General features: G+C 37.6%; 1 protein-coding gene across 5 annotated transcripts in view; it reads left to right on the plus strand.

Annotated features, from left to right (window-relative positions):
- LOC123516005 (ATP-binding cassette sub-family C member 4-like) overlaps positions 1 to 26,601 on the plus strand; it is a 222,798-nt gene that overhangs the window by 154,911 nt on the left and 41,286 nt on the right. For all 5 annotated transcript variants that reach the window (XM_045274990.1, XM_045274992.1, XM_045274989.1 and 2 more), the window contains 8 exons: positions 7,760 to 7,839; positions 8,745 to 8,895; positions 16,941 to 17,047; positions 18,736 to 18,856; positions 19,316 to 19,483; positions 19,726 to 19,853; positions 20,238 to 20,483; positions 25,667 to 25,839. In XM_045274990.1, coding sequence (XP_045130925.1) covers positions 7,760 to 7,839; positions 8,745 to 8,895; positions 16,941 to 17,047; positions 18,736 to 18,856; positions 19,316 to 19,483; positions 19,726 to 19,853; positions 20,238 to 20,483; positions 25,667 to 25,839 — 1,174 coding nt within the window. The remainder of the gene's footprint in view (positions 1 to 7,759; positions 7,840 to 8,744; positions 8,896 to 16,940; positions 17,048 to 18,735; positions 18,857 to 19,315; positions 19,484 to 19,725; positions 19,854 to 20,237; positions 20,484 to 25,666; positions 25,840 to 26,601) is intronic.

Below are 26,601 nucleotides of genomic sequence, written 5' to 3' on the forward strand. Positions count from 1 at the left end.
AATCCCTATTTGGTCTGTATGTACTTCTTCCCATTTTCATAAGATGGGTCTTATCTATATTAAATTCCATCTGCCACTCCTTACTCCACTCATATATTTTATCAAGATCTTCCTGTAACTTGTTACAATCTTCCACATTCTTTACTCTCCTCATAATTTTAGTATCGTCATAAACATGTTCATATAACTGTCAATTCCTACTGGCATATCATTAACATAAATCAAAAACATGATGGGACCCAGCATTGACCCTTGTGGAACTCCACTGGTTACCTTCTTCCACTCGGACTTGCTTCCTCTCACCACTGTTCTCATTTCTTTTCCCATTAAGTAATTTTCCATCCATTTTGCTAGTTTATCATTTACTCCTCCGATCATATTTAGTTTCCACATCAGTCTATTGTGTGGTACTTTATCAAAGGCCTTTCTCAATTCCAGGTAGATAGCATCCACCCATTCCTCTCTATGTTGTAATATGTCAGTCACTCTTGAATAAAAACATAATAAATTGGATACGCACGATCTTCCTTTTCTGAAACCAAACTGCCTTTCACTCAGAATGTTTTCACTTTCTAGATACTCACTCCACTTAGGTTTAATTACTTCTTCACATACCTTGCACAATATACTAGTCAACGATACTGGTCTATAATTTAGCGGTTCCATTCTACTACCATTCTTACATATAGGCACAATGTCAGCTCTTTTCCACTCTTTCGGGACTACTCCTGTTCGTATGGAGGTTTCCACAATATCAAATACTGGGTTCAACAATTGATCCTTACATTCATTTAGCAACCTCCCAGATATCCTATCAGGCCCCATTGATTTATTAATATCCAGATTGCTTATAATTTTCCTTACATCTTCCTTAATAACTATGATGTCCTGCATTTGCTTTATTTCCGTAGGCCTTCCTCCCATAAAATGCTCCTCTTTTGTAAACACTTTGCAAAAGTTGTCATTCAATATTTCAGCTATATCTCCAGCATCTTCATATACTTATTCCCCATTTTTTACCTTTTCTATTTTCTCCCTTATATATAGTTTTCCATTTATGAATTTGTAAAACATTTTTGGATCACTATCACAGTTTTCCACCACCCTCTGTTCATATTCCTACTGTGCTGTTCTCCTTACTTCAACATATCTATTCCTTGCTGTTTTGTAGACTTTCCTTGATAATACATCACTGTTTTTCTTAAGTTTCTTCCATGCCTTTTCTTTGTTCTTTTTTGTTCCTTTACAATTTTTTATTAAACCACTGTTTATTATTTAAAGTCCTCTTTCTGTGATATGGCACAAACTTTTTCACAGCAGAGTTATACAAATCCATAAATTGATCGTATTTCAATTGCATATCCCTTTCCTGGTATACCACGGACCAGTCAGTTTCATTAAAGAACTCCCTTATATGGTTATAATTTGCCCTAGTATAATTTAATTTTTCCTCCTTGCGTTCCACAATCTTATTCGTGCTTAATTCTGTATTCAGCTCAAAGCTTAGGACATCATGATTGCTTCTCCCCAAGGGACATTCATGTTCAATTTCCTCTTTTAGAGAGATGCCCCTGGTAAATACCAAATCCAACCTTGCTGCAACATCTTGTCCCCTGCACCTTGTTGGTGATCTCACCCACTGTGTCATCAAGTTATTTGTTGCTACCTTTAACAATTCTTCTGCCCACTCACCACCGTTCACCACTTCATAGTCTTCCCACACTATTTCTTTGCAATTAAAGTCTCCAACTATCATCACTCTATCCTTTCTGATGAGTTCTTGCTTCATTCTGTCTAGAGTATTTCTCATCACCATTTGGTACTGTTCATATTCCCAAGCACTGGTTCTGGGTGGTATGTATACTGTTATAATATTAATATCCCTCTTGCCATCTGTTATAAGCATACTTATCACTTCCTCATTTCTCTTACTATAGTTCACCTCCTTCACTATCAGATCTTCCTTAGTAAAAACCATTATACCACCACCTCCTTTATTTTTCTATCATTTCTCCATACTTTGTAGTGTTTTACATCAAACCAGTCTAGCTTTATTTCAGACCTTAGCTTTGTTTCCACTACACACATTATGTCCGGTTCATTATTTCTTAGATAATCCATACATTCTAGCCTCTTAGACAGAAATCCATCTATGTTCGTGTAAGTCACTTTTATTCCATTCCTAGTCTCATTCTTCCATGTAATGCCTATTCCGTCTGTTTTATCCACCACTTCTTTAGCCTCCCATTTCTTATCCTCCAAAAAAACTTGGTCTTTTCATCCTCTGTTCTTTCGTCATTCCTCTCCTTCGCTTCAGTTACAAGCTCCTTCATTTTCATTCGCTCATCTTGTGACATATTTCTTCTTATGTAAATTGTTTTGGTTTCCTCAGAGTCCTTAAGTTTCCAAGCCCTCCTCAACAAGGCCTCCGCTGCCACCTGAGACTTTAATTTCAATTTTAATGGTCTATTCTTGCCTTCCTCAAAAGCTCCCAATCTCACACTTTCTTCTACCTCAGCATATAGGTCCTTTTCTTCCACAGAGATCTTGTTCAGTAAAGACTTAATCCTGTCATTTTCCTTATCCCTCCTGTTCTTCCAGTTCCTGTTAGTTTCTTCCCTCAATCCTATTATGATCACACATTTTTTCTTTTCAGCAATATCTCTCACCACATACTCATTTTCCTTTAGTGCCTTTACCATTTCCCTCTGCATAATCCCTTTATTTTCCTCTTCCTGCTTTTTTACTGTCTCTCTAAAGGACCTTTGTACCTCCTGATGTTCATGGTTCACTTCTTTCATCCTGGTATCAATTAGATTAAGGCATTCCTCCTTCCTCAAGTCCCCTTCGGATATTTTTATCTCCATTTCCATGAGTTTAGCCTTCATCTCTTCACATTGTTTCCTTAGTTGTTGGTTTTCTTTCTCCATCTCTACTTTTTCCTTCAATAGCTCTTTATTCGCTAGCGTTAACAAACAGATCTCTTTTTTGAACGAATCATTCTCGGCTAGAACTCTACCCAGTTTTTCTTCTATGGACAAAATGTTTAGGAACTTACTTTCCAGTGCCTGGATTCTTGCATCCATATCTAGTTACTCCAGTCCTTTTGGTGTAGTTATGAAACCTTCAAAGTCTCTGGCTTGTCTAGACGCCATTTTTGTTATCGTCAGCTGATTACGGCCAAAACAATCACCGCCCACGCTCTCCTCTCAGGGATCACTCTCCATATCCCTCACTTTCAACACTAAGCGACAGTAGGACATTAACAGGACACTAACTTAGGGTTACTCGGGCCCTGCAACACCATAGGTATTTTCCTTCTTCCCGTCCGCAGCCAGAGACAAGCCGTCCTCTCTCAGCGACGGCGACGGAGTGTGTGTATTTACCTATTTGTATTTACCTATTTGTGTATTACAGGGCCCAAGCTAAGCTCTCTGAATCCTGTCTCCTTGTCCACTGCTGTCATATCTCTTTCATCTGATTGACACACACTGCGTCAACGACATCACTGTTCAGTTTATTCCACTTATCAATACTACGATGCGGGAAACTGTATTTTCTCACGTCATTTAGACAGATGTCTTTTATTAGTTTTTTTCCATGTCCTCGGAGATGACTACTTGTGGTCACCTTTATCAACTCTCTGTCCAATATGTCAATCTTGTTCACCAATTTATACATAGTTATTATGTCTCCTCTTGTTCTTCTCTCTTCTAATGTGGTCAGCCCCAGTTTCCTCAATCCTTCCTCATAGTCTAACTCCCTGAGTCCTGGTACCATCCTTGTTGCCAGCCTCTGTACCCTTTCCACCTTCTTCACATTTTTCTTCATATGCGGTGACCAGACGCAAGCTGCATATTCTAGCTGGGGTCTTATTAAGGTGCATAATATCTTCTAAATCATTCCTTCATCTAGGTAGTGGAATGCAAGGCCAATATTTTGAAGCATGTTATATGTTTTCAAAAATATCTTGTAAATGTGTTTCTCCGGTGACAAAGTGTTTTGCACGGTTACTCCTAATTCTTTCTCCTCATTGGTCTCTTCAATTTTCTCATCACCCAGCCTGTAATCCCTGTTTGGTCTGTATCTACTTCTTCCCATTTTCATAACATGGCTCTTGTTTATATTAAATTCCATCTGCCACTCTTTACTCCACTCATATATTTTATCAAGATCTTCCTGTAACTTGTTACAATCTTCCACATTCTTTACTCTCCTCATAATTTTGGTATCGTCCACGAACATATTCATGTAACTGTCAATTCCTACTGGCATATCATTAACATAAATCAAAAACATGATGGGACCAAGCACTGACCCTTGTGGAACTCCACTGGTTACCTTCTTCCACTCGGACTTCCTTCCTCTCACCACTGTTCGCATTTCTCTTCCCACTAAGTAATTTTCCATCCATTTTGCTAGTTTATCACTTACTCCTCCAATCTTCTTTAGTTTCCATATCAGTCTATTGTGTGGCACTTTATCAAAGGCCTTTCTCAAGTCCAGGTAGATAGCATCCACCCATCCCTCTCTATGTTGTAGTATGTCAGTCACTCTTGAATAAAAACATAATAAATTGGATACACACGATCTTCCTTTTCTGAAACCAAACTGCCTTTCACTCAGAATGTTTTCACTTTCTAGATACTCACTCCACTTAGCTTTAATTACTTCTTCACATACCTTGCACAATATACTAGTCAACGATACTGGTCTGTAATTTAACAGTTCCATTCTACTACCATTCTTATATATAGGCACAATGTGAGCTCTTTTCCACTCTTTTGGGACTATTCCTGTTTGTATGGAGGTTTCCACAATATCAAATACGAGGTTCAACAATTGATCCTTACATTCTTTTAGCAACCTCCCAGATATGCCATCAGGCCCCATTGATTTATTGATATCCAAATTGCTTATAATTTTCCTTACATCTTCTTTAGTAACCATGATGTCCTGCATTTGGTTTATTTCCGTAGGCCATTCTCCTATAAAATGCTCCTCCTTTGTAAACACTTTGCAAAAGTTGTCATTCAAAATTTCAGCTATATCTCTAGCATCCTCATATACTTCTTCCCCATTTTTTACCTTTTCTATTGCCTCCCTTTTATTTAGTTTTCCATTTATGAATTTGTAAAACATTTTAGGGTCACTATCACAGTTTTCCACCACCCTCTGTTCATATTCCTTTTGTGCTGTTCTCCTTACTTCAACATATCTATTCCTTTCTGTTTTGTAAACTTCTCTTGATAATACATCACTGTTTTTCTTAAGTTTCTTCCATGCCTTTTCTTTGTTCTTTTTTGCTTCTTCACAATTTCTATTAAACCACTGTTTATTATTTAAAGTGTGTTTGTTTGCAAGGCAGGGGATTTGTATAAATCTGACATTCGCGTTTGTCAGACCAACCTTTCTCCCTATTAGTCCGAGTTAGGGAGGGTCAACAATACATGATCTTCCTTTTCTAAATCCAAATTGGGAGTTATATATTATATCCTTCCCCTCCAGATATTGAAGCAATTTTCTTTGATAAAAACTTCCCAAATCTTTCATAAAACACTAGTCAATGACACTGGTCTGTAATTTAGTGACTGGTCTTTTTTTCTCCTTTGTATAATTGGACTATATTTGTTCTCTTTTATGTCATTGGTACTTTACCTTCCATTAAAGAGCTGTTGATCACATCCCATATTGGTTCCACCAGTTATTCTCTACGTTCTCTCTGTGTCCTTCTTGACACTCCATCTGGCCCCATTTACTTTTCTTACATTTACTTTTTCTAGTAATTTGCTAATTTTCTGTTTATGCACCACAACACTTCTTAATCCTTCCTGTCTTACTTGGTCTTTTGGTTCTTTGAAATCTTCCTCCTCATTAACTACTGATTTAAAGCTCTCATATATCCTATTTCCCTTGATTAACTTAGTGATGGGGTCTCTGATAGTCATCTTTCCATTTATATACACAGGTGCAGTACATTGCGTGGTTAATAGGTACCAAAAACTCCCACGTTTGGTACATACTTCCAAGTGGGGGATGTGGGTGGAGCTATGCATGTGCCGTGTTGCGAACCTATTGAAAATGCTTTATGTACCACTTGACTTTTTTTGCAATTGCTACACATGGTACTTTCCGAGCTCAGTACTTCTGTACACTGTACCTACACCTGCGTACTTATAAAAAAAGCTTCGGTCCCTCTCCACATCTCATCACTACATCTCTTTCAAAATTTCTCTCCTTCTCCCTTCTTATCCTAATGTATTCATTTTGTGCCTCTTTATACTGCTTCCTATTTTCTTCATTCCACTGTGTCCCTGATATTTTCCATGCTGTATTCTTATACTTTTCAGCTTTTGCACACATAACATTATACTATGTGTGCTTGCTCTCTTTTACTCTGTACCTATATAGGAACATATCTCCTTACCCCCTCATTGTACTTGCCTAGAAATATTTCATGCTTTTCTTGGACTCTATTGCCTTGAATGGTTTCCTTCCAATTATTACTATTAAAGTAATTTCTTAATCCTTCAAAATTTGTCTTGGCATGATTCAATCTTTTTTATTTGTGCCCCTCATTACATTTCAAAATTTCCTGGTCCTCTAATTCAATTTCTAGAAGAACATGGTCACTTTTTTCCATTGGGCTATGATATTTGTTCATTGGACAAGGCTCTGTTTTTTCTATGAAAATCAAATCCAGCATAGATGGTTCTTCTTCCCCTCTAAACACTTCTTCTCCCCAATGTCCAGTGTGATTGTTGAATCCATTTCTTCCCGATCTACATGTTTGTGTTTAGATCCCCCACAAGTAGCACTCTTCTGTCCTTTTGTAACATATTGTCCAGGCAATTTAGCACTTCATTTTGTATTCTTTTGTTTACATCAAGCCTCCATGTATTTGTCTTCGGTGGGACATATATTACTATGATACTCCTCCTTTCTCTCCCACTGGTCCTAATTGTTACACTTAAAACCTCTGCCAGTCCATCTCTGAATTGTACTTCTTTCACATATATATCCACTACCAAATCTTATCAAAGTAGTGTGAAACTCGGGTCAATAATTCACAAAACTTGGGATGATAAAAATTTAGGACTAACCGTCAAACTTGAGGATCATGAAACCTTGATAGTGTGAAACTTAAGTAGGAGGTGTAATTCTAATGTATAGTACAATAAATAGGATACTACTGACTTATCCTGGTGTTGTGTCCAGAGGTGCCGTGTTCAACATATTATCTTGCACTTTTACCAGTAAAATGCCTCAGTATGACATGGTGATTTTGAAATGATTTTAGAAAAGGAAACAAAAAGAAATAATATAATTTTAGATCATAAATGTCTACTAGCATCAAGTGGAGCAGCATGCATCAGACAATTTCTGTATCCTGTGGATAAGTGAATATGTGTGAGGCAATCTTCTTGTTGTGCGGTGTCAGTAGAAACTAGCTACCAGATGACTCTGGAATTACGTATGACTTAGAAACAAGAAAAAAATTAGCTTCATATACAGAAGCATGTGGACCATATTTGAGTGTCCCCTTTAAAAAGCAAAGTGAGCATAGTATGCAGTGATTTAAATTTGCATTCCTATATGTTGCTGCACACATGTACACTTCTAATTTGCTCAAATCTCAATTTTTAATTTTTCATGTATTTTGATTATATCAGAGAGTGAGCTGCCTGCCCCTTAATATGTTTGTAATTTGTCTTTAATTTATAATATGTTCGTAATTTGTTTTAATGTGTTTTCACAGGTCAGATTCTGAACAGATTTTCAAAGGATCTAAATGTAATTGATGAAAAACTCCCTAAAGACCTGTTGGATTCTTTGAATGTAAGTTTTTCTTTGTTTTTATTTCCAAATTAGGCATCACTTTGTAGAAGTTAGTAAAGCATACATGACTGGAAATCTCAATGATGATATCAAGCATTTACTTCTTTTGAATGTAGGAGGAAATATTACAACTATAATAATTTCTAGATTAAAGATATGGGCAGTATGTGGCTCTTCTATGTAGACATGTATGTTGAGGCTTTTGGCTGAAGAGATGAGACAGGTGTAGTGTTGGCTGGAGAAGAGCATATCTTGGTAGCAGTAATTGGCAGGAGGGATGGGAGTGCTGGGAGGGAGATGGTTTTGGGAGAGTTCACAGCAAGTGGAGTTTCTTTCATCTTCATATCCTAAAGGATATGAAGAGTAGTCAAAACTATCTGGTTGATGGAATAGTTTAGTCAGGGTGTTTGTGGTTTCAAGGTTGTAATCAGTTATTGGAGGCCCCCCATTTATTTTTCCTTAGCCTGTCTGAAGACCTCAGATTCATGTGGATGAAGACATTCCTTGTATAAATCTGTTGGCTTCAAAATTTGATATGGTCAACCATTGTGTAATACGTACAACAGTTAATGTAAGAGTCACTTGCTTTTGTTGGTGCTTGGTAGTGCACTAAGATGCTGCTGTCTGACCAGTAGTTTAGGTTCATATGTTACTTCTATAGCCACAGTTCAAATCAGTGTTATCCAGGGTTGCTGTAGTCAGTTATCTCAGTATACTTCCCAATTGATCTCTTTTGTGGTTTTTGCGTGGTCCTCTCTGTTAGAGATGCATGACATGTTGCTATTGAATTATTTAATCACATATTGCTGCTACTCACATTAGACTAGTATTGGCTGATGTGAGTAATTGATGCATGAACAAATTTAAAATATTATTTACACTATGTAGGTGACTAATTTGTACAGATTGTGCTGTCTGTGGTGGGCTTGCTTGCATTAGTTGCTTCAACCAATGTTTGGCTACTGGTGCCTGCAGTACTTGTCTTGGTCTTACTTGTCGCCATCCGATGCATATACCTTCCTATACTTTGTGACCTCAAGCGTATGGAATCAGTCGGTGAGTTAAAATCATTACTTTTATTTTATTTTTTATGCCCTCTTGTGCAACAAACCCACACTTGAGATACTTAATCATTTTATCCTATAGTTTTAGGCTCTAACAAAAATAGATTTGAGTGCTATAATACAGTATATATTCATATATTCATTCAGCAGTGTTGGTACAGATACTCTGTTTGCTAAGATGATAAGAGGGAAAAAATAATATACCTAATGCTTACTGAGAAATTAATGATGTGTAGGCATCCCTTTCCTCTTTATGCATTTTTAAAGGAAGGAGGAGAATTTTTTCATGTTCTTGAGTGTGAGAGGGTCATAATTTATCCAGTATTCCTGAAAGGATGTTTGAGATATCCTTACTCCACAAATGACTTCATGACTGATGAAATATTTTCCCAGGATACAAGACTGACTTCATGACTGATAAAATATTTTCTTCAGAATACAAGGCTGGTCCTCAATAAAGTCCATTTGTAGTTGCAAGGACATTTGCCAACAGTTTTAATCAAGCAATTAGTGGAAAACTCTGCTCGTATTCCTGATCATCTTTGAGATATGCCTAACTTCTTTGTCTTTTTCCTAACTTCCAGTCCTTCTGTTTATGTTGTTAACTTATCCTCTATATATCTTCTCTTTTATCTATCTTTATCTTATTCTATTTAATGAAGCCTTCCTCACAATGCCCCCCCAAAGTGAAGATGCCTATGGCATTTTGCCTCTGCAAGTTGGCGGGACATAAGGAGGTATTATGTTGATTTTCCTTGGAATGACTACTGCTTTATGTCAGAGACCCATCTCTGTATGCTGAGCACATAACAGAGGTGATAGTGCCTGGCATGGAGGTGTGCATTTCTCACTCTTTCTCTCAACCTAAATCTTCCAAACCTTGGTTTAACACAGCCTGTTGTCATGTTATACATGATAGAGGTGGCTCACTAAAGGTACGTGAGCCTTCCATCACTTGAATCTAATGTGCTTTATATTTCTATCTGAAATCATGCTAAGTCTGTTCTCCAACTTCTCCATTAATAGAAAGTGTCAAAATCTGTTGAGATCCAAGTCTCCTTGAGACTTCTGGCACCTAAACAAAAACATCTCCAATAACTTTGCTTCTTCATCTTTCCTTTCTTTATTTCACTCCTGATGACACCACTATCATCTCATCTATTTGTAAAGCTGAATTCTTCTCTCAAAACCTTGCTAAAACCTTCACCTTGAATGATCTGGGCTTGTTTCTCCTCCTCCCCCATAGACTACATATTAAAATCCTTCACAATGATGTTTCTCATGCCCTTGATGGTCTAAACCCTCTTAAGGCTCATGGACATAATAGGGTCCCTTACATTGTTCTCAAGAGCTGTGCCTTTGTGCATGCACCTTCCCTACCTAATTCTTTCAATTCTATCAACTTTCACCTTTCCTTCTCGCTTGAAGTTTGCCTACATTCAGCCTGTTCCTTGAATGGGTGATCATTTTTAGTCCCTCAAACTATATACTATCCTATTGTTTTAATTTCCTGCTTCTATAAAGTTTTTAATCTATCCTCAACAGGAAGATTCTTAATCTCTTCACTCCAAGCAACAGAAAACAGCTCCTGGCACCGTATTCGGGCTGTGAGGTGGTGGAGGGCCTGACTCAGAGGCAGCTCTCTCTCTCTCTCTCTCACTCTCTCTCTCTCTCTCTCTCTCTCTCTCTCTCTCTCTCTCTCTCTCTCTCTCTCTCTCTCTCTCTCTCTCTCTCTCTCTCTGGAAATAAGAATGGTAATAGCAAGTGATTTTTCATACTAGGTATGTAAATAATGAAAAAAAGAACCTGCAAATTTTTGAAAAAAGTTATAGTTTGCCTGCTCTTGCCCATTTTCTGAAAATGACAAATGACAAACAAATATTAATTTTTATGGTAAGCTAAATAAAATCAAATTATTACTAGCACAGCGCACCAGTACTTATCCTGGTATTAGCGAATCATACACCTTTGTAATAATGATGAGTCAGTAAGCTATTGTATCATTTACAACCTACATTCAGAAAGGTCTTTTATTTTATGTAGGAGGGAGAACTGCCATGGGCAACAAAATATTAAAAAAAAAAAAGCCCCAGTGGAACTGCAGTTTCCCTAAAAGATTTGAAAGAATCGGCCAGAAGCATGGGACAAATGTCTTGACACCTCTCTCTTAAAAGAAGTCAAGTCATAGGAAGATGGAAATACAAGAGCAGGTAGGGAGTTCCTGAGTTTACCAGTGAAAGGTATGAATGGTTGAGAATACTGGTTAACTCTTGTATTAGAGAGTTAGACAGAGTAGGGATGAGAGGAAGAAGAAAGCCATATGCAGCAAGGCTGCAGGAGGAGGGGAGGCATGCAGTTAGCAAGATCAATTGAGCAGTTAGCATGAAAATAGTGATGAAAGATAGAAAGAGATGCAACATTTCAGCAGTGAGAAAAAGACTGAAGACAGTCAGTCTGAGGTAGGGAGTTGATGAGACGAAAAGCTTTTGATTCCACCCTATCTAATAAAGCTGTATGAGTGGAACCTCCTCAGACATGTGAAGAGTACTCCATACAAGGATGGATAAGGCCCTTGTACAGAGTTAGCAGTTGGAGGGGCAAGAAAAAGTAGTGGAGACGCTGCAGAACACGTAACTTCCTAGAAGCTGTTTTAGCAAGAGATAAGATGTAAAGTTTCTAGTTAAGATTATGAGTAAAGGACAGACCAAGGATATTCATTGTGGAAGAGGGAGACAGTTGAGTGTCATTGAAGAAGAGGGGATAGTTGTTTGGAAGGTTGTGTCAAGTTGATAGATGGAGGAATTGAGTTTTTGAGACATTGAAAACTACTACAAGTTTTCTCTGCCCCAATCAGAGATCTTAGATCAGAAGTCAGGCATTTTGTGTCGTCCCTGCATAAGCTGTTGACTTCCTGAAGGGTTGGTCATCTCTGAAAGGACATGGAAAGATGTAGGGTGGAATCATCAGCGTAGGAGTGGATAGGGCAAGAAGTTTGGTTAAGAAGGTCATTAATGAATAATAGAAAGAGAGCGGGTGATAGGACAGAACCCAGAGGACCACCACCGTTAATAGATTTAGGAGAAGAACAGTGACCATCTACCATGGTTGCAATAGAACAATCGGAAAGGAAACTTGAAATAAAGTTGCAGAGAGATGGATAGAAACTGTAGGAGGGTAGTTTTGAAATCAGAGCTTTGTGCCAAACTGTATCAAAAGCTTTTGATATGTCTAATGTGACAGCAAAAGTTTCATCAAAATCTCTAAAAGAGGATAATTAAGACTCAGTAAGGAACGCCAGAAGTTCACCAGTAGAGCGACCTTGATGGAAGCCATACTGGCAATCAGATAGAAGATTGTGAAGTGACAGATGTTTGAGAATCTTTCTATTCAGGATAGATTAAAAAAAAAATTTAGTCAAACGAGATTAAAGCTATAGGACAGTAGTTTGAGGGATTAGAATGGTCATCCTTTTTAAGAACAGGCTGAATGAAGGCAAACTTCCAGCAAGAAGGAAAGGTAGAACTTGACAAAATTGAAAGAGGAACCAGCAAGGTGCAAGCACAGAAGGCCCATCAGATCCATGAGCCTTTTGAGGGTTTAGGCCAGTAAGGGCATGGAAAACATCATTACGAAGAACTTTAATTGTAGACATGAAATAGTCAGAGGGAGGGACAACAATCATCCAAGGTGGAGGTTTTAGGGAAGGTATGAGAGAAGAGTTCAGCTTTAGAGACAGAAGAGATGGCAGTGGTGCTATCAGGATGAAATAAAGGAGGGAAAGATATCTTGAAGAAGTAAAGTTACTGGAAGTGTTTTCGGTCTGATGCCAGAAGTCACAAGGGGAGTTAAAATTGAAAAGATTTTGACATTTTCTATTGATGAAGGAGTGTTTGGCAAGTTGAAGAACAGACTTGGTATGATTCCAGGCAGAAATATAAGGTGCATGAGATTCAGGAGAAGGAAGGCTCAAGTACCTTTTGTGGTCAACCTCTCTATAATCTATAGCATGAGACCAGGCTGTGTTAAACCAAGGTTTAGAAGGTTTAGGTTGAGAAAAAGAATGAGGAATGTACACCTCCATGCCTGACACTATCACCTCTGTTATGCATTCAGCACACAGAGATTAGGCTCTGACACAGAAACAGTAATCATTCCAGGGAAAATCAGCATAATACCTCCTCAGGTCCCCCCCATCTGGCAGAGGTGAAATGCCAGAGGCACCTCTGCTTTGGGGGATCCTGAGGAGGGATTGAAGAAATAAGACAAGATACAGAAATGAGGTTGTGATTGGAGGAGCCCAACTGAGAAGATGGGGTAACAGCATAAGCTGAAGGATTAGAGGTGAGGAAAAGATCAAGAATGCTGGGTGTATCTCCAAGATGGTCAGGGATATGAGTAGGGTGTTGCACCAGTTGCTCTAGGTCATAGAGGATAGTAAAGTTGAAGGCCTGTTCACCAGGGTGGTCAGTGAAGGGAGAGGAAAGCCAAAGCTGGTGGTGAACATTGAAATTTCCAAGGAAGAGATCTCTGCAAAAGGGTAGAGGGACAGAATGTGCTCCACTTTGCAAGTTAAATAGTTAAAGAATTTACTATAGTCTGAGGAGTTATGGGGGAGACAGACAGCACTGTTAAATTTAGTTAGAGAGTGACTGTTGAGTCTATGCCAGACGGTGGAAAACTTGGAAGATTCGAGAGCATGGGCACGAGAGCAAGTTAAGTCATTGCACACATAGACACAATATCCAGCTTTGGAACGAAAATGAGAATAGAGAAAATAGGAGGGAACAGAGAAGGGGCTACTGTCAGTTACCTCAGACAGCTGTGTTTTGGTGAGGAAAAGAAGATGAGGTGTAGTAGAGGAGAGGTGGTGTTCTACAGATTGAAAATTAGATCTAAGACTATGCTTGTTGCAGAAGTTAATGAAAAAAAAAGTTGAGGGAGGTGTGAAGACTTTTTGGGTTGCCAACGAGAGAGCAGTCTGATCTGGGGACATTTCTGGTTCCCTCCCCTTTTACAGTATCCAGGAAAAAAAATTGATCACTTTAGCCTAAAACTGTCATGACGCAGTATGCATATCATCACATATGTCACAAGCACTATGAGGGCACAAAATGTGCAGCTTCATGTTGAAGGGCTTAAACATGTCACTTAAAATCTTCTATTTGTCTTCTGCCAAGGGCACTCTACCAATGATCTCGCTTTCCTTACTGAGTCTTGGTCATCCTTGTTTAGAAATTTTGGTGAAGCTTTTGCTTTCATCTTAAACATACTGCACTTAGCAAATTAATTAATTAGTCTGGTGAAACTACCACCAAATGCGAATTTTGCCAAACACGAGTATTTTATATCATATAAATTGCCTAAAAAATGCCGCAATCAATCTTTGGTCACTGCGAAAGTCCCTCTCTTGACCCATAAAATACTATATTTTGAGCTGAAATAAAATCTTTTGCCTTCACATATTAGAATACAGGTACAAAACAGACCAATAAACAATAAATAAAGCTAATAAAACATGATATGAAGGCTGTAACTCCTGTTTTTCCACCCATTTCCCTCACCCACTTTCGTCTTTGCTGCCACAACCATTGTTCTTACCCCCAGTGGTATGACCTGTTGCACTGGGAGAGGCCATGTTGGCGATGAATTGCCAGAATTCGTTCCCACACTAGCAGAACAGAGGGTACCACAAAGAAAATGGCTGAAGGGGACTCCCACACTACATTCTGATAGGTTTAGAGAGAGGTCTGACGTCACGAGTGAACTGCACAGTTCGCCGTGCGGCCACCAGGGGACCGCTAAATTTGAATTAAAATCCCCAAGTGTGCACTCGGTGGTCCGTGGCCACCCTACCGCCAAAAGTGAATTTCGCCAAGCTAAGATTCGCCAAGTGCAGGGGCTTACTGTATTAAAAGCTTTTGATAGCCTGGCTCAAAGCTTTGATCTCCAAACTATCCTCTTATGGTTTCTATCATTCTGTGCAACTTCATATAAAGTTTACTTCCTAACCATTCTATTGCTACTGTGGTAGATGGCTACTATTCTTCCCCTAAATCTATTAACAGTATTCCTTAGGGATCTGTCCTGTCACTCAATCCCTTTCTATTGTTCATCTGTGATCTAAGCCAGACTTCTATTTCTATCCACTCCTGCACTAATGATACCACTCTACACTTTCCTTGTCTTTTTATAGATGACCAACACTTTAGGAAGTCAACAGATCACACATGGGTGCCACAGAATGCCTGACTTCTAATCTCTAAAATTCTTAATGGGGATAAAGCAAATTTGATAATGTTCAATGCCTCAAAAATTTGATTCCTCCATCTATTAACTCAACATAAACTTTCAGACACCTATCCCCTCTTCTTTAATGACACTCAACTCTCCCCCTCTTCTATACTGAATATCCGAATATCCTCAGTTTTCCCTTATTTCTAATCTAAATCCCTTTTGTAGCCAAAACAGCTTCAGTGAAGTTAGTTGTTTTGAGTTATCTCAACCACTTTTTCTCACCCCATGAACTGCTAACTCTATATGGACCTCATCCACTCATATATGGAGTATTCACATGTATGGGATGGTTCCATTCATACTGCTTTATTAGATAGGGTGAAATCAAAGGCCTCTTGTCTTATCAACTCTCTTTTGACTGTCTTCACCCTCTTTCTCACTGCTATAATATTGCATCTCTTGCTATCTTCTACTACTAGTGTCATTCCAACTGCTCTTCTGATCTTGCTAACTGCATTCCTCCTCTCTTGGGCAAGCCTCTTCTTTCTCTCGCCCCTATTTTGTCCACCTCTAATGCAAGAATTAGCCAGTACCTCAATCATTCATCCCTATCTTTGGTAAACTTTGGAACTCCCTACTTGTTTCTGTATTTCTATTTTTCTGAGACTTGAACTATTTTTAGAGAGAGATCTTGGCAATTATTCCATTCTTTACTCTTTTGACCCTGTTCAGAGACCATCACTTTAGAGAGCCTTTTTTAATTGCAGTTTGTTACTCTTGGATGGTTTTGCCTCTTACATAAAAAGAAAAAAAAGTATCAAGGAGTTCCATCTTACATAATTGTGGTAGTGTTGCATATTTCAAGTTCCCAAAGTCACACAAGCTCCAAATGATTCTTCTGATTCATGCGTGAATTTTCATAGATTACCCAGTCTATATTCAAGCTAAATCAGACATGAAACACTGTGTTTATCAATCTAGAATGTTTGTCTTCCATACTTTGTCTAACAGAAAGTGGAGAAAATGGAGAAGGGATGAAAGATTCATATTATAATTCACATTAATTTTCTTAGTTTTCTGTCATTCAGTGATCATTGAGTTTATGACATGGAGATGAGGATGGTGAAAATATCACTTTTGATGTACCCTTTATTCCATTAATCATTTAAGTGATGGTAATGATAATGGTGATGATGGTCAGGGGCGTTCCTAGAGAATTTGGCACCCGGGGCAGATCATTCCTTTGCACCCCCTCTCAAAGGTGGATGTTGGGGGCTGCTGGGCAAAGCGAGGCAAAACAGCTGGGGTTGTGTAAGTGGTTTCCTTGTTTGTGCCGAGACACCCTTATGTTTGGCAACACGAAGCATCAAGTTGCGCTTCGTCTCGCCAACATATCGTCGCTTGCACGACGAACAAACATATTCATACACAACACTAGATATTAGGAATGAAGGAATTGAATCTTTGTAAGAAAAGAAAGATTTCAGAGTATCAGAGTTACAGAAAATGAAGTTAAACTTTCTTTCCAGAAAGTGTTGTTTCAGTAAGTGAATAAGTTTTTTCCGAATCACGAAACTCAAATGGCCATAGTAGGGTAATTTTATGTAATGTACTAATGTGTCATCCTTATCTTTTTGCAAAGGGTTATGAATATTATCCAAGAATTTTTTTATACAATTTTGTATTCTTCATATGGCACCCCCCTCTGGTTGTCACCCGGGGCAGACCCCCCCCCCCTTAGTATGCAACCATGATTGATGGTGGTGATGTGATGATGATTTCAAGGGTATGGTCATTTTGCAGCCTACAGTCCTGTGCTCACCCATCTGAGTGTGTCCCTGCAGGGCCTCATCACAGTGCGAGCCTTTGAGTCACAGAATTTCCTCATGAATCAATTTGATGAGTTACAAGTAAGTATGTACATTCAATAGTTTTTATTATGGATCTGCAACAATGCAATTATGATCTTTAGTACAGGTAACTCGATTTACGCGATAGATGCATTCCAAGAGGCATTGCATATATCAAAATTCGCATAAAACATTAGAAACATTAGATAGTAGGGGGGATGCGGGATGTGGCCCCCCAAAAAATTAGTACAAAATACTCTATTTATTTGGCTAAATTAACATGTTTTTATTATTTACCATTCTAAATACTAGAAGTGTATTTAAAGTAAAGGGAAAAGCAAGAAATAATAAGAGAAAACAACAAAACAAAGAATACATAAGTAAAACACTCACTGCGTCACTGCCTTCACCACTCACACCACAGTCAGTCACCATTTTCCTCTGAGCTTTACCACTTTATCAAAAATCCACTTATCAAAAATAACCCCACATGCAGAAGAAAATGAAGGACATTTTGGGGCCATCTTGGTGAATTATAGGTAGATTGAAGAGATTACGTCTGTATTCAGTGCTAGCAGACTGCACATGAATTACTAATGAAATACCATAGTATTTCATTAGTAATTCACTATCACTCAGTGCCACGGAGTCGAGGTTATCCTCATGGCATGAGTGTATATGAATACTAAGATATGATATCCATTATAACAGGCAATAGAAGAGTAGAAACATAAATATCGTGGTGAAAGACAACACTCAAGCTAAAAGGGTCACAAGAAGAAGAAGCGGCTGAGTTGCTGCGAGTCTCCACATCATCTGTGGGCGATCTCATCATCTCTGCTTTATTTTTTGGTATTCCATGTAAGATTTCATTTTATGCATTACAAAACAATCCTTTCTTGCGGGCAAGGTTTGTAAAAAGCTAATAGAAATGTTGTTTTTGTGAACATAAATGTATATATAAGACAGTAACACCACCTGGAGAGGTGGAGTTACTAGCAACCTGAGAGCAACCTCATTACCATCCCGCCAAGTGTTCATGGATGCCATTTCGCGGCAGGAGGTTGCTCTGATGTTGTTAAAGTTTCTTCAGTCCAGCTCCTGGCAGCCAATGAGCACTTTTAGGGGGGCTACTAACCTCCACCCGCCAACAGCAACGAATCTTTGTGGATGCTATTTTACGAAGGTTGGTATGTGAGCAGGAGGTTGCTATGGAGGTTGTCTGTACCAACATAGACAACAACCTGCTTCTTGGATCCAGCCCCAGAGCTCCCACCTATCGGCCAGCTGCGGAACTCTCTGGCACGTAATTTGAAATTGCGTCTGGCACTCAGTTTGAAAATGCAGTTGGGCCAAATCGCATATAAGCAAACCAATCACACAAATTAAATTAATCATAATATTTTTCCTGTCGCGTTATAACAAAATCGCGTAAATCAAACACGTGTAAATCGAGAGTTACCTGTATATAATATTTAGGAATATTTATCGAAGTTATTATTACAACGTAAACTGTGTTGCTTGAAAAAAGTATTGTGCCCATGGAAACATTCCTGTGAAATAGTGGCTGGCAGGTTTGCATTTCTTATTTGAAGAATATGTGCTAGCATGTTTTATATTTTGCCAGGATGTTTGAATTCATCTTACTCAGAAGTATTTCAAGCCACAAATGCTTAATTTAATTAATGGACAGACTATAGCTTGTATAGAGGAAAGAAACATTTCTGAAATTCAGTTTTGTCTTGCAGAACTTTCATACTTCAGTGTCGTTTGTACTTTTAGCCTTGGAGAAAGGCTTTATTTTTTATTTGGATGCTATATCAGCCATCTACATCTGCTTTGTTTCTCTGAGCTTCATGGCCTCTCAAAGTGAGTTTTCTTTATTTCATTGAACATAATATTTTCTTTTTTGCTTGTATACAGTTATCATTTGAAATTCCTGTAAAATATATATATATATATATATATATATATATATATATATATATATATATATATATATATATATATATATATATATATATTTTTTTTTTTTTTTTTTTTTTTTTTTTTTTTCACAATATCTTATGAAGCAACAACAAGCAGTAATGTCATTATCAGTGAATCTTACCTCATAGAAACAACTGGTATCTTAATCATCAAGTCTTGTTCAGTGTATAATCCTGTCATTCTGTTTTCACTCCTTCCAGGCATAGTATTCATAACAGTTATGCCTTTTCATCACTTCATATATATTGAAGGGGATCTGTCTATATTCTAAGCTATCTGTACCAGGCAGATGAATGTAGTCATAGTTTATCTTTTGCTAATTTGATTTACAATTTTCAGATATTCTTGTAGGAAATCTTGGCCTGGCCATATCCTCAGCCATGAGCCTATCAGGTGTGCTCTTCTGGGGTATATATCAGACAACTCAGGTGCAAAATGAGCTAGTTTCAGTTGAGCGTCTGCTGGACTACTGTGATTTAGAACCTGAAGCACAGTGGGAAATTGAAGGTGATTAATAGAAGTCACTGAAATATGATGAATTGTTTTCCATTTTGTAAATTAATTCTCAGTCAGTATTTAGAGAGAAATAAGTAAAGATAGTACTGCAAAATTAAATAATTGTTTTTCAAGAATAAAAATAAGAAAGAACTAAGTGCAAGAATGCATCAGAATTCATTACATTTCACTGTCACTTATCAGTGCATCTTACTAGATCATTCTTAGTGTGTAATTTTTCTTAATTTTGACAGGTAAAACTCCCAATACCGAATGGCCAGAACATGGCATAATTTCCTATGAAAATGTCTCCCTGCAGTACAGTGAATGTGAAGCACCAGTGTTGAAAAACCTCACTTTCTGTATTAAAGGAAGTGAAAAGGTAAGGTGTGATGTGATGTCTCTGTGCTTGCTTAATATTTTTGTGGATGACTGTAAGAGGAAGGTGAAAGCTAAGATATGAAATGTTAGTGCAAGGTTTAATTAAGTAAGAGTGGAGTAGGATGGGCCATAGCTGCATGTTTGTAGTATTTAGTAAATGGGCTATAAAACAGAAAAAGGATATTATTTTTCTTAATATCTTTTTCTTAATATTTGTATCTCATATGGAGAGGAAGGAAGGTAAGTCATTGGAGAAATTTAGATATTTTCCATTACTACCCACTTTATTTGTGGAATACTTATTTTTTTTGTGATTCATGCATTATGCCTACTCATGATCACTTTCCTAATGGTCAAGTGTATTCATATGTTTGTATCTCCTCAGGTGGGCATTGTAGGACGGACAGGAGCTGGAAAATCTTCTTTAGTATCCTCCTTGTTCCGTCTCATTGAGTCAAGTGGTGATATTCGCATAGACAGCCACAATACAAAGGAGTTGGGTCTCCATGATATACGAGGACGTCTCTCCATTATCCCTCAGAACCCCGTGCTCTTCTCCACCTCTGTGCGAATAAACCTAGATCCTTATAAGCAAGCTTCAGATGAGAAGTTGTGGACTATTCTAGAAGAGGTACAGCTTCTATAAGTAATTATTACTAGCATTAATATGCAAAACCGTATGAGTTTGCTCCCAGTTAGCACTGTAATGAAATTACCTTCCTTCAGTACTTATCTCTCTCTTTATTATGAATGACCAGAATAGATATGATGCACATACACTGCACACACTGATGACTGATGTGCCAAAACTACATCAAGGTAAGAAGAAATGTTATCAAAGACTTATCATGGTTCATCCTTTCTCATACCTCATGTCTTGCTGTTTTATTACACTTGAACACCAACTGACTGCAGTGATTTTCTTTTACACAGCGCAGTTATCTTTAAAATGTAAACAATTTACCATTTTTCATCCTTTTATGTAAACTGCACAGTAGTATACATGTACAACAGGGTGTTCTACAAACTGGTATGTATATTTCAGGACATGATCATTTTAAGTTGAAAAATAAGTGAGTCCTCATGATAACGGACCTCACAGTAGCAGATTTCGAAAAATAAAGTGAGTCCTCACGATAACAGACTTCACAGTAGCAGAATTTTGCTCAATAACGGACTGATCAGATACTAACCAAATTATGGGGGACCATAATGGCTTTTTTCCACAAAAAAGTCCTGTATTTACCTAGTTGTATTTACCTAGTTGTATTGTACAGGGTTCAAGCAGGGCTCATAGTGTCCTGTCTTCATATCTCCATTTACCTCATTTTTCTTTAAAGTTATGCACACTATGTGCTGCAACAATTCCATTATCCAATGCATTCCATATTTCCACCGTTCTGTGTGGAAAACTGTATTTTCCAAAATCCTTCACACACTGACTCATCCTGATCTTCTTTTCATGTCCTCTTGTCCTTCCATCCTCTTCCGCCAACAGCACTAGGTCTTTTTTGTCTATCTTTTCAATATCATTTACTATTTTATACATTGTTATTAGGTCCCCTCATTCTCTTCTATCTTGTAAGGTTGGCAATCCCATTTCCTTCAGTCGTTCTTCATATGTGAGGTCCTTTAATTCCAGCACCATCTTTGTGTTTATCTACTCTTGCATGTTAGATACCATTTACCTCATTTTATTTGTCTAGGATTTGCAAAATTTGTAATAAGGTGGAGGGTGACTACTGCTTGCCTGTGGGGGTCACCGGAGTGACACTTGTGGTGAATCGGGGTCCCAGATTGGTTGGACCCGTGGCCTCCCAAAGTCAATTGCTTGTTATGTGTTTCTCCTTGAATGTTGTGGGACAAGTGAAGATAATGACACTGCCACACTGAAAGAGAGAGAGAGACAGAGAGACATAGACCTGCCAGTGTAAATTGCTAATTATGCATTTCTGTTTGAATGTTGTTGGGCAAGCGAGGGTAATGAAACTTCCATACTGAGAGAGAGAGAGAGAGAGAGAGAGAGAGTAAATGCTTTGCCTTACAAAAGTACAGACAACCCAAATACAACTTCCTAATCACTTAATTTTTCTCTTCGCTTATTGGTCTTTGGATTATTTTTATTTTTATTTATTTATTTATATATTTATTTATTTTATTTATTTATTTTTACTTATTTATTTATTTATTTTTTTAATGTAAGAGAGAAGGCCAGCCAGGGCAAAATATAGAAAAATAAAAAAAGGCCCACTTGAATGCTGGTTCTCTAAATGATAAGTAGAGGGTTAGCCAAAATGAGAGAGCAAATGTAGTGATGCCTCCCTCTTAAAAGAAGTCAAGTCGTAGGAAGATGGAAATACAGAAGCAGGTAGGAAGTTCCAGAGCATCTTAGGCCCTATTCTTTTTCTATTATATATCAACGATATCAGCAATGTCTCTACTGCTTTAAACACAATACAGTTTGCCGATGACTCCACCTTGTACTTGATTGGTGATAATCCCACTGACCTAATCTACAGAGCCAACCTAGAATTATCTGCCTTTTCTGAATGGTGTCTTGCAAATCGCCTAACAATTAACACAGCTAAAACTTTCTATATGTTATTTACAAATACCACCACCAAATACCAACCCTTACCCAGACTTACCATATTAGACAAAGATATCACTCAAGTTTCTAAGACAAAATTTCTCGGTGTCACATTTGACAATAATCTTACTTTTAAATATCACATATCAAACCTTTGCCTAAAATTATCTCGATCAATAGCTCTATTACTGAAAATAAAAAAAATTTGTACCAGTGGAAATTATGAAAATCATGTATTATGCCCATATATTCCCACACTTAACCTACTGTAATCTAATTTGGTCCACTACCTACCCATGTCATCTGCATAATCTAAACATCCTCCATAAAAAAAATAATTAGAATCATGACAAATAGTGACTTCCTCCAACACACACCTCCACTCTTTAAATCCCTGAAAATCCTTCAACTCTCTGATTTATCGAACTTCTTTATCACAGCGTACATGTTCAAACTGATAAATTCCAACAGTAACAGTACTCTGACCCAAACTCATAACCACTCCACACGCTACAGACATTCACTACAGATTCCTCATCATAACTTAACTCTCTACCAACACTCTCTAATGTTCAAAGGTCCCAAAATATGGAATAGCACTCCAACACACGTAAAAAAAACAATAAGCGTAAACATCTTTAAGAGAAAACTAAAAAAATATTTATTGTCTCAATACTGACACATCTTGTAATTCAATTCCTTTAAATTTCTGCCTTTCAGTCTTTTGTTAAGTAGACCATATTTATTTTGTTTCCTGGTATTGTAACCAAATAGCTTATTTGTTTTTTTATGATAAGATTCCATTTCAATTTTCTCTTTATTTCCTGTTCTTGCAAAGTTAGTTATCCCTAAATCTTTTGTTATTGCAATACAATTTTTTTTTCATTATCTTCAGTTAGATTTTTAGTTTAGTTTATTTTAGATTTATATTACAGTATTAGTAGATATTAAGTGTGCCCAAAAAGCTTGTGCTTAATAAGGGGCTGTTTGTCTTTAAAATAATTGTACCATAAGCTTATAAATGTATTACAGACAAGCATAATAAAGTGTTTAAAGTGTTTAAAGTGTTTAAAGTGAGGAAGAAGAAAGGCCTGTGCAGCAAGGCTGCAGTAGGAGGGGAGGCATGCAATTAGCAAGATCAGTAAAACAGTTAGCATGAAAATAGTGATAAAAAATAGAAGGAAATGCAACATTTCGGCAGTGAGAAAGAGGCTGAAGACAGTTAATCAGAGGAGGGGAGTTGATAAGACAAAGCTTTTTATTTCACCCTATATAATAAAACTGTGTGAATGGAACCCCTAAAACATGCAAAGAGTACTTCATACAGGGGTGGATAAAGTCCTTGTACAGAGTTAGCAGTTGGAGGGGTGAGAAAAACTGGCAGAGACGCCTCAGAATGCCTAACTTTATAGAAACTGTTTTAGCAAGAGATTAGATGTGAAGTTTCCAGTTAAGATTATGAGTAAAGGACAGACCAAGGATATTCAGTGTGGAAGAGGGAGACAGTTGAGTGTCATTGAAGAAGAGGGGATAGTTGTCTTGAAGGTTGTGTCGAGTTGATAGATGGAGGAATTGAGGTTTTGAAGCATTGAAAACTTCTAGATTTTCTTTGCCCCAATCAGAAATCTTAGAAAGATCAGAAGTCAGGCATGTGGCATTCCTGTGTGATCTGTTGACTTTCTGATGGGTTGGACATCTCTGAAAGGACGTGGACTGATGTAGGGTGATATCACCAGTATAGGAGTGGATAGGGCAAGAAGTTTGATTTAGAAGATCATTAATGAATAATAGAAAGAAAGTAGGTGACAGGAGAGAAACACCACTATGATATAATTTTTTTTCTCTTAATTTAATTGAGTGTGATTTAGTATGAAGTGGGCTAGGTTTTCTTCTAGATGAAGTAAAGAGCAAATTGTGTCCTAAAATGTCATCAACACAGCTGCCTTATCTCCTCTCTCTCTCTCTCTCTCTCTCTCTCTCTCTCTCTCTCTCTCTCTCTCTCTCTCTCTCTCTCTCTCTCTCTCTCTCTCTCTCTCTCTCTCTCTCTCTCTCTCTCTCTCTCTCTCTCTCTCTCTCTCTCTCTCTCTCTCTCTCTCTCTCTCTCTCTCTCTCTCTCTCTCTCTCTCTCTCTTTTATACTTCTTCCAAGAAGTACATGTTCATGATGCAGATTACTGCCTTAGATTGGCTGTGAGAGTGGCTATATGGTGAGTTTGCAGCAGGTCAATACTCAATAGTGAGGCTGCCTAAGGTGCAAGCCAGTGAGGTATCAGCACTTGACAGAGTTGTACTTCCCTGCTAAGATGACACGTTTAAATTGGGGGAACACTTTTCTATAGAAAACATGCCTTAACTTTTACCTCAATGGCAATGTGGAACAAAAGTTATACGGATTTCAGAAAAAAATTGTTGAAACTCACCAATTTACATAGAACCAGAGAGAGAAAAAGAAAGACAGAGACAGAGTGTAAGGAGATGGAGTGGTATTAGAGAAAGAAGGCAAGGGCATGATTTATAGAAAGGTGGCAATAGTATTGAGGTAGTCTACTGTGACCCTGATGATTCCTTGTCTTCCTTCCCTCTTGTCAGCTCAGCAAGGTCCTTCAGGCAGTCATTAAATGTTTGTTAAGAATGCCATTGGGGGCCACATGGAAACTGGCCATTATATTATACCACATGGGAAGCTATATCTTTATTTCATCTATTCTTGGGCAGACAAATTTTTAAATAATAATGAAATCTTTTATTTCAACATTGAGTGTAGAATAAGATGGTTTAGGTTATCAAAATACTTTTTTGGCATTATTAAAAGAGAATAAGTTACATGAAAAGAGAAAGGGGGTGGTTTAAGGGTCTTACAGACAGACTGCTCTCAGTACGGCAATTTGAAGGAACGGACAACTCCTTACCCCCAAAATTTCCATTTTTACGAGGCACCACTGTAATCATATCCACATGTTTTAGCTTTATATTGTGAAAATATACATAATTAACACCCAAAGCACTCAGAATTTGCAAGCAACAGTTGTCAAAATGACAGATTTTTATGATTGTAAATCAGGAGAAAGTATAAGCATGTAACACAATATTATTAAAAATAAAATGGTATGTTTTAAACATGCATGGCAACTCTCAGCTCATGGAATAAACCATTAGCTGAGGTACATGGGTAGTGGGTGCTCATCTTCTCATTAAATTTAACAAAAAATTGTTATTTTCCCACAGGTTCATATGAAGAATATAGTACACCAGATGAATGGTGGCCTTGATGCTTGTCTTGCAGAGGGTGGAACTAATCTCAGTGTTGGGCAGAGGCAGTTGTTGTGTTTGGCACGAGCCATACTTAAGCACAGCAAAATTCTTGTTCTTGATGAAGCATCAGCCAATATAGATCTGAGGTATGTGTTTGATCTCTCAGACAATTTTAATAACTTTAGGAAAGGTCAAATCCTTTGCTAGTCATATTCATTCTGTAAACATGATTTTTCCCTTATTTTCAATTGGTAGCAAAATATAAGATGCTTATATATAATGTAAATGAAGGAAAGAATTACATAAAATGTATCTATACTTTCATTACTTAACCCATTATTCCTTTGTGACTTTGCAAGGACTGGTTGTACCTTGTTGGATTTTCTATTTACTGTATGCATTCATTAATTCTATTATAACATTAATTTTTATTAGAATTTGTATTGTTATGTGATAAATTTGTTCTCACATGGTATGCAGTGGTACACCTCTTCCACTGCTACCTGTCACCATGAATGCAGCCTTATCACTCCACAAAACACCATGCCACTTATAGTTACTAATTACATATTTCTTCTTGCAGAAATCCATTTCAGATTTCTATCAGTGTGAATTGTGTTTTATTGTGAGTACAAAATCTACAGAATGCAACATTGTTGTGAAGATTACATTAAGCTGTGCTAAGAGACGCACTTCCCAGCTAACTGTTGTTCATTTCCCTCACTTCCATTTCTGTGATAAATGGCTGCCATGGGTGTCCATTTCCCTCTGGACAATATTCAATGTTATGATATGGTATATATCAGTCTTGGGTTTAGCTACTGCTAAATAATGTTCTATGTCCAGTGTTGCAGTTTTTTTAGGCAGGTGCTGAATACTACAAGTGCAACTTGTTTGAATTTATTCAT

This window comes from Portunus trituberculatus, chromosome 40 (assembly GCF_017591435.1).
Source record: "Portunus trituberculatus isolate SZX2019 chromosome 40, ASM1759143v1, whole genome shotgun sequence".
In the NCBI taxonomy this organism is placed as follows: Eukaryota; Metazoa; Arthropoda; class Malacostraca; order Decapoda; family Portunidae; genus Portunus; species Portunus trituberculatus.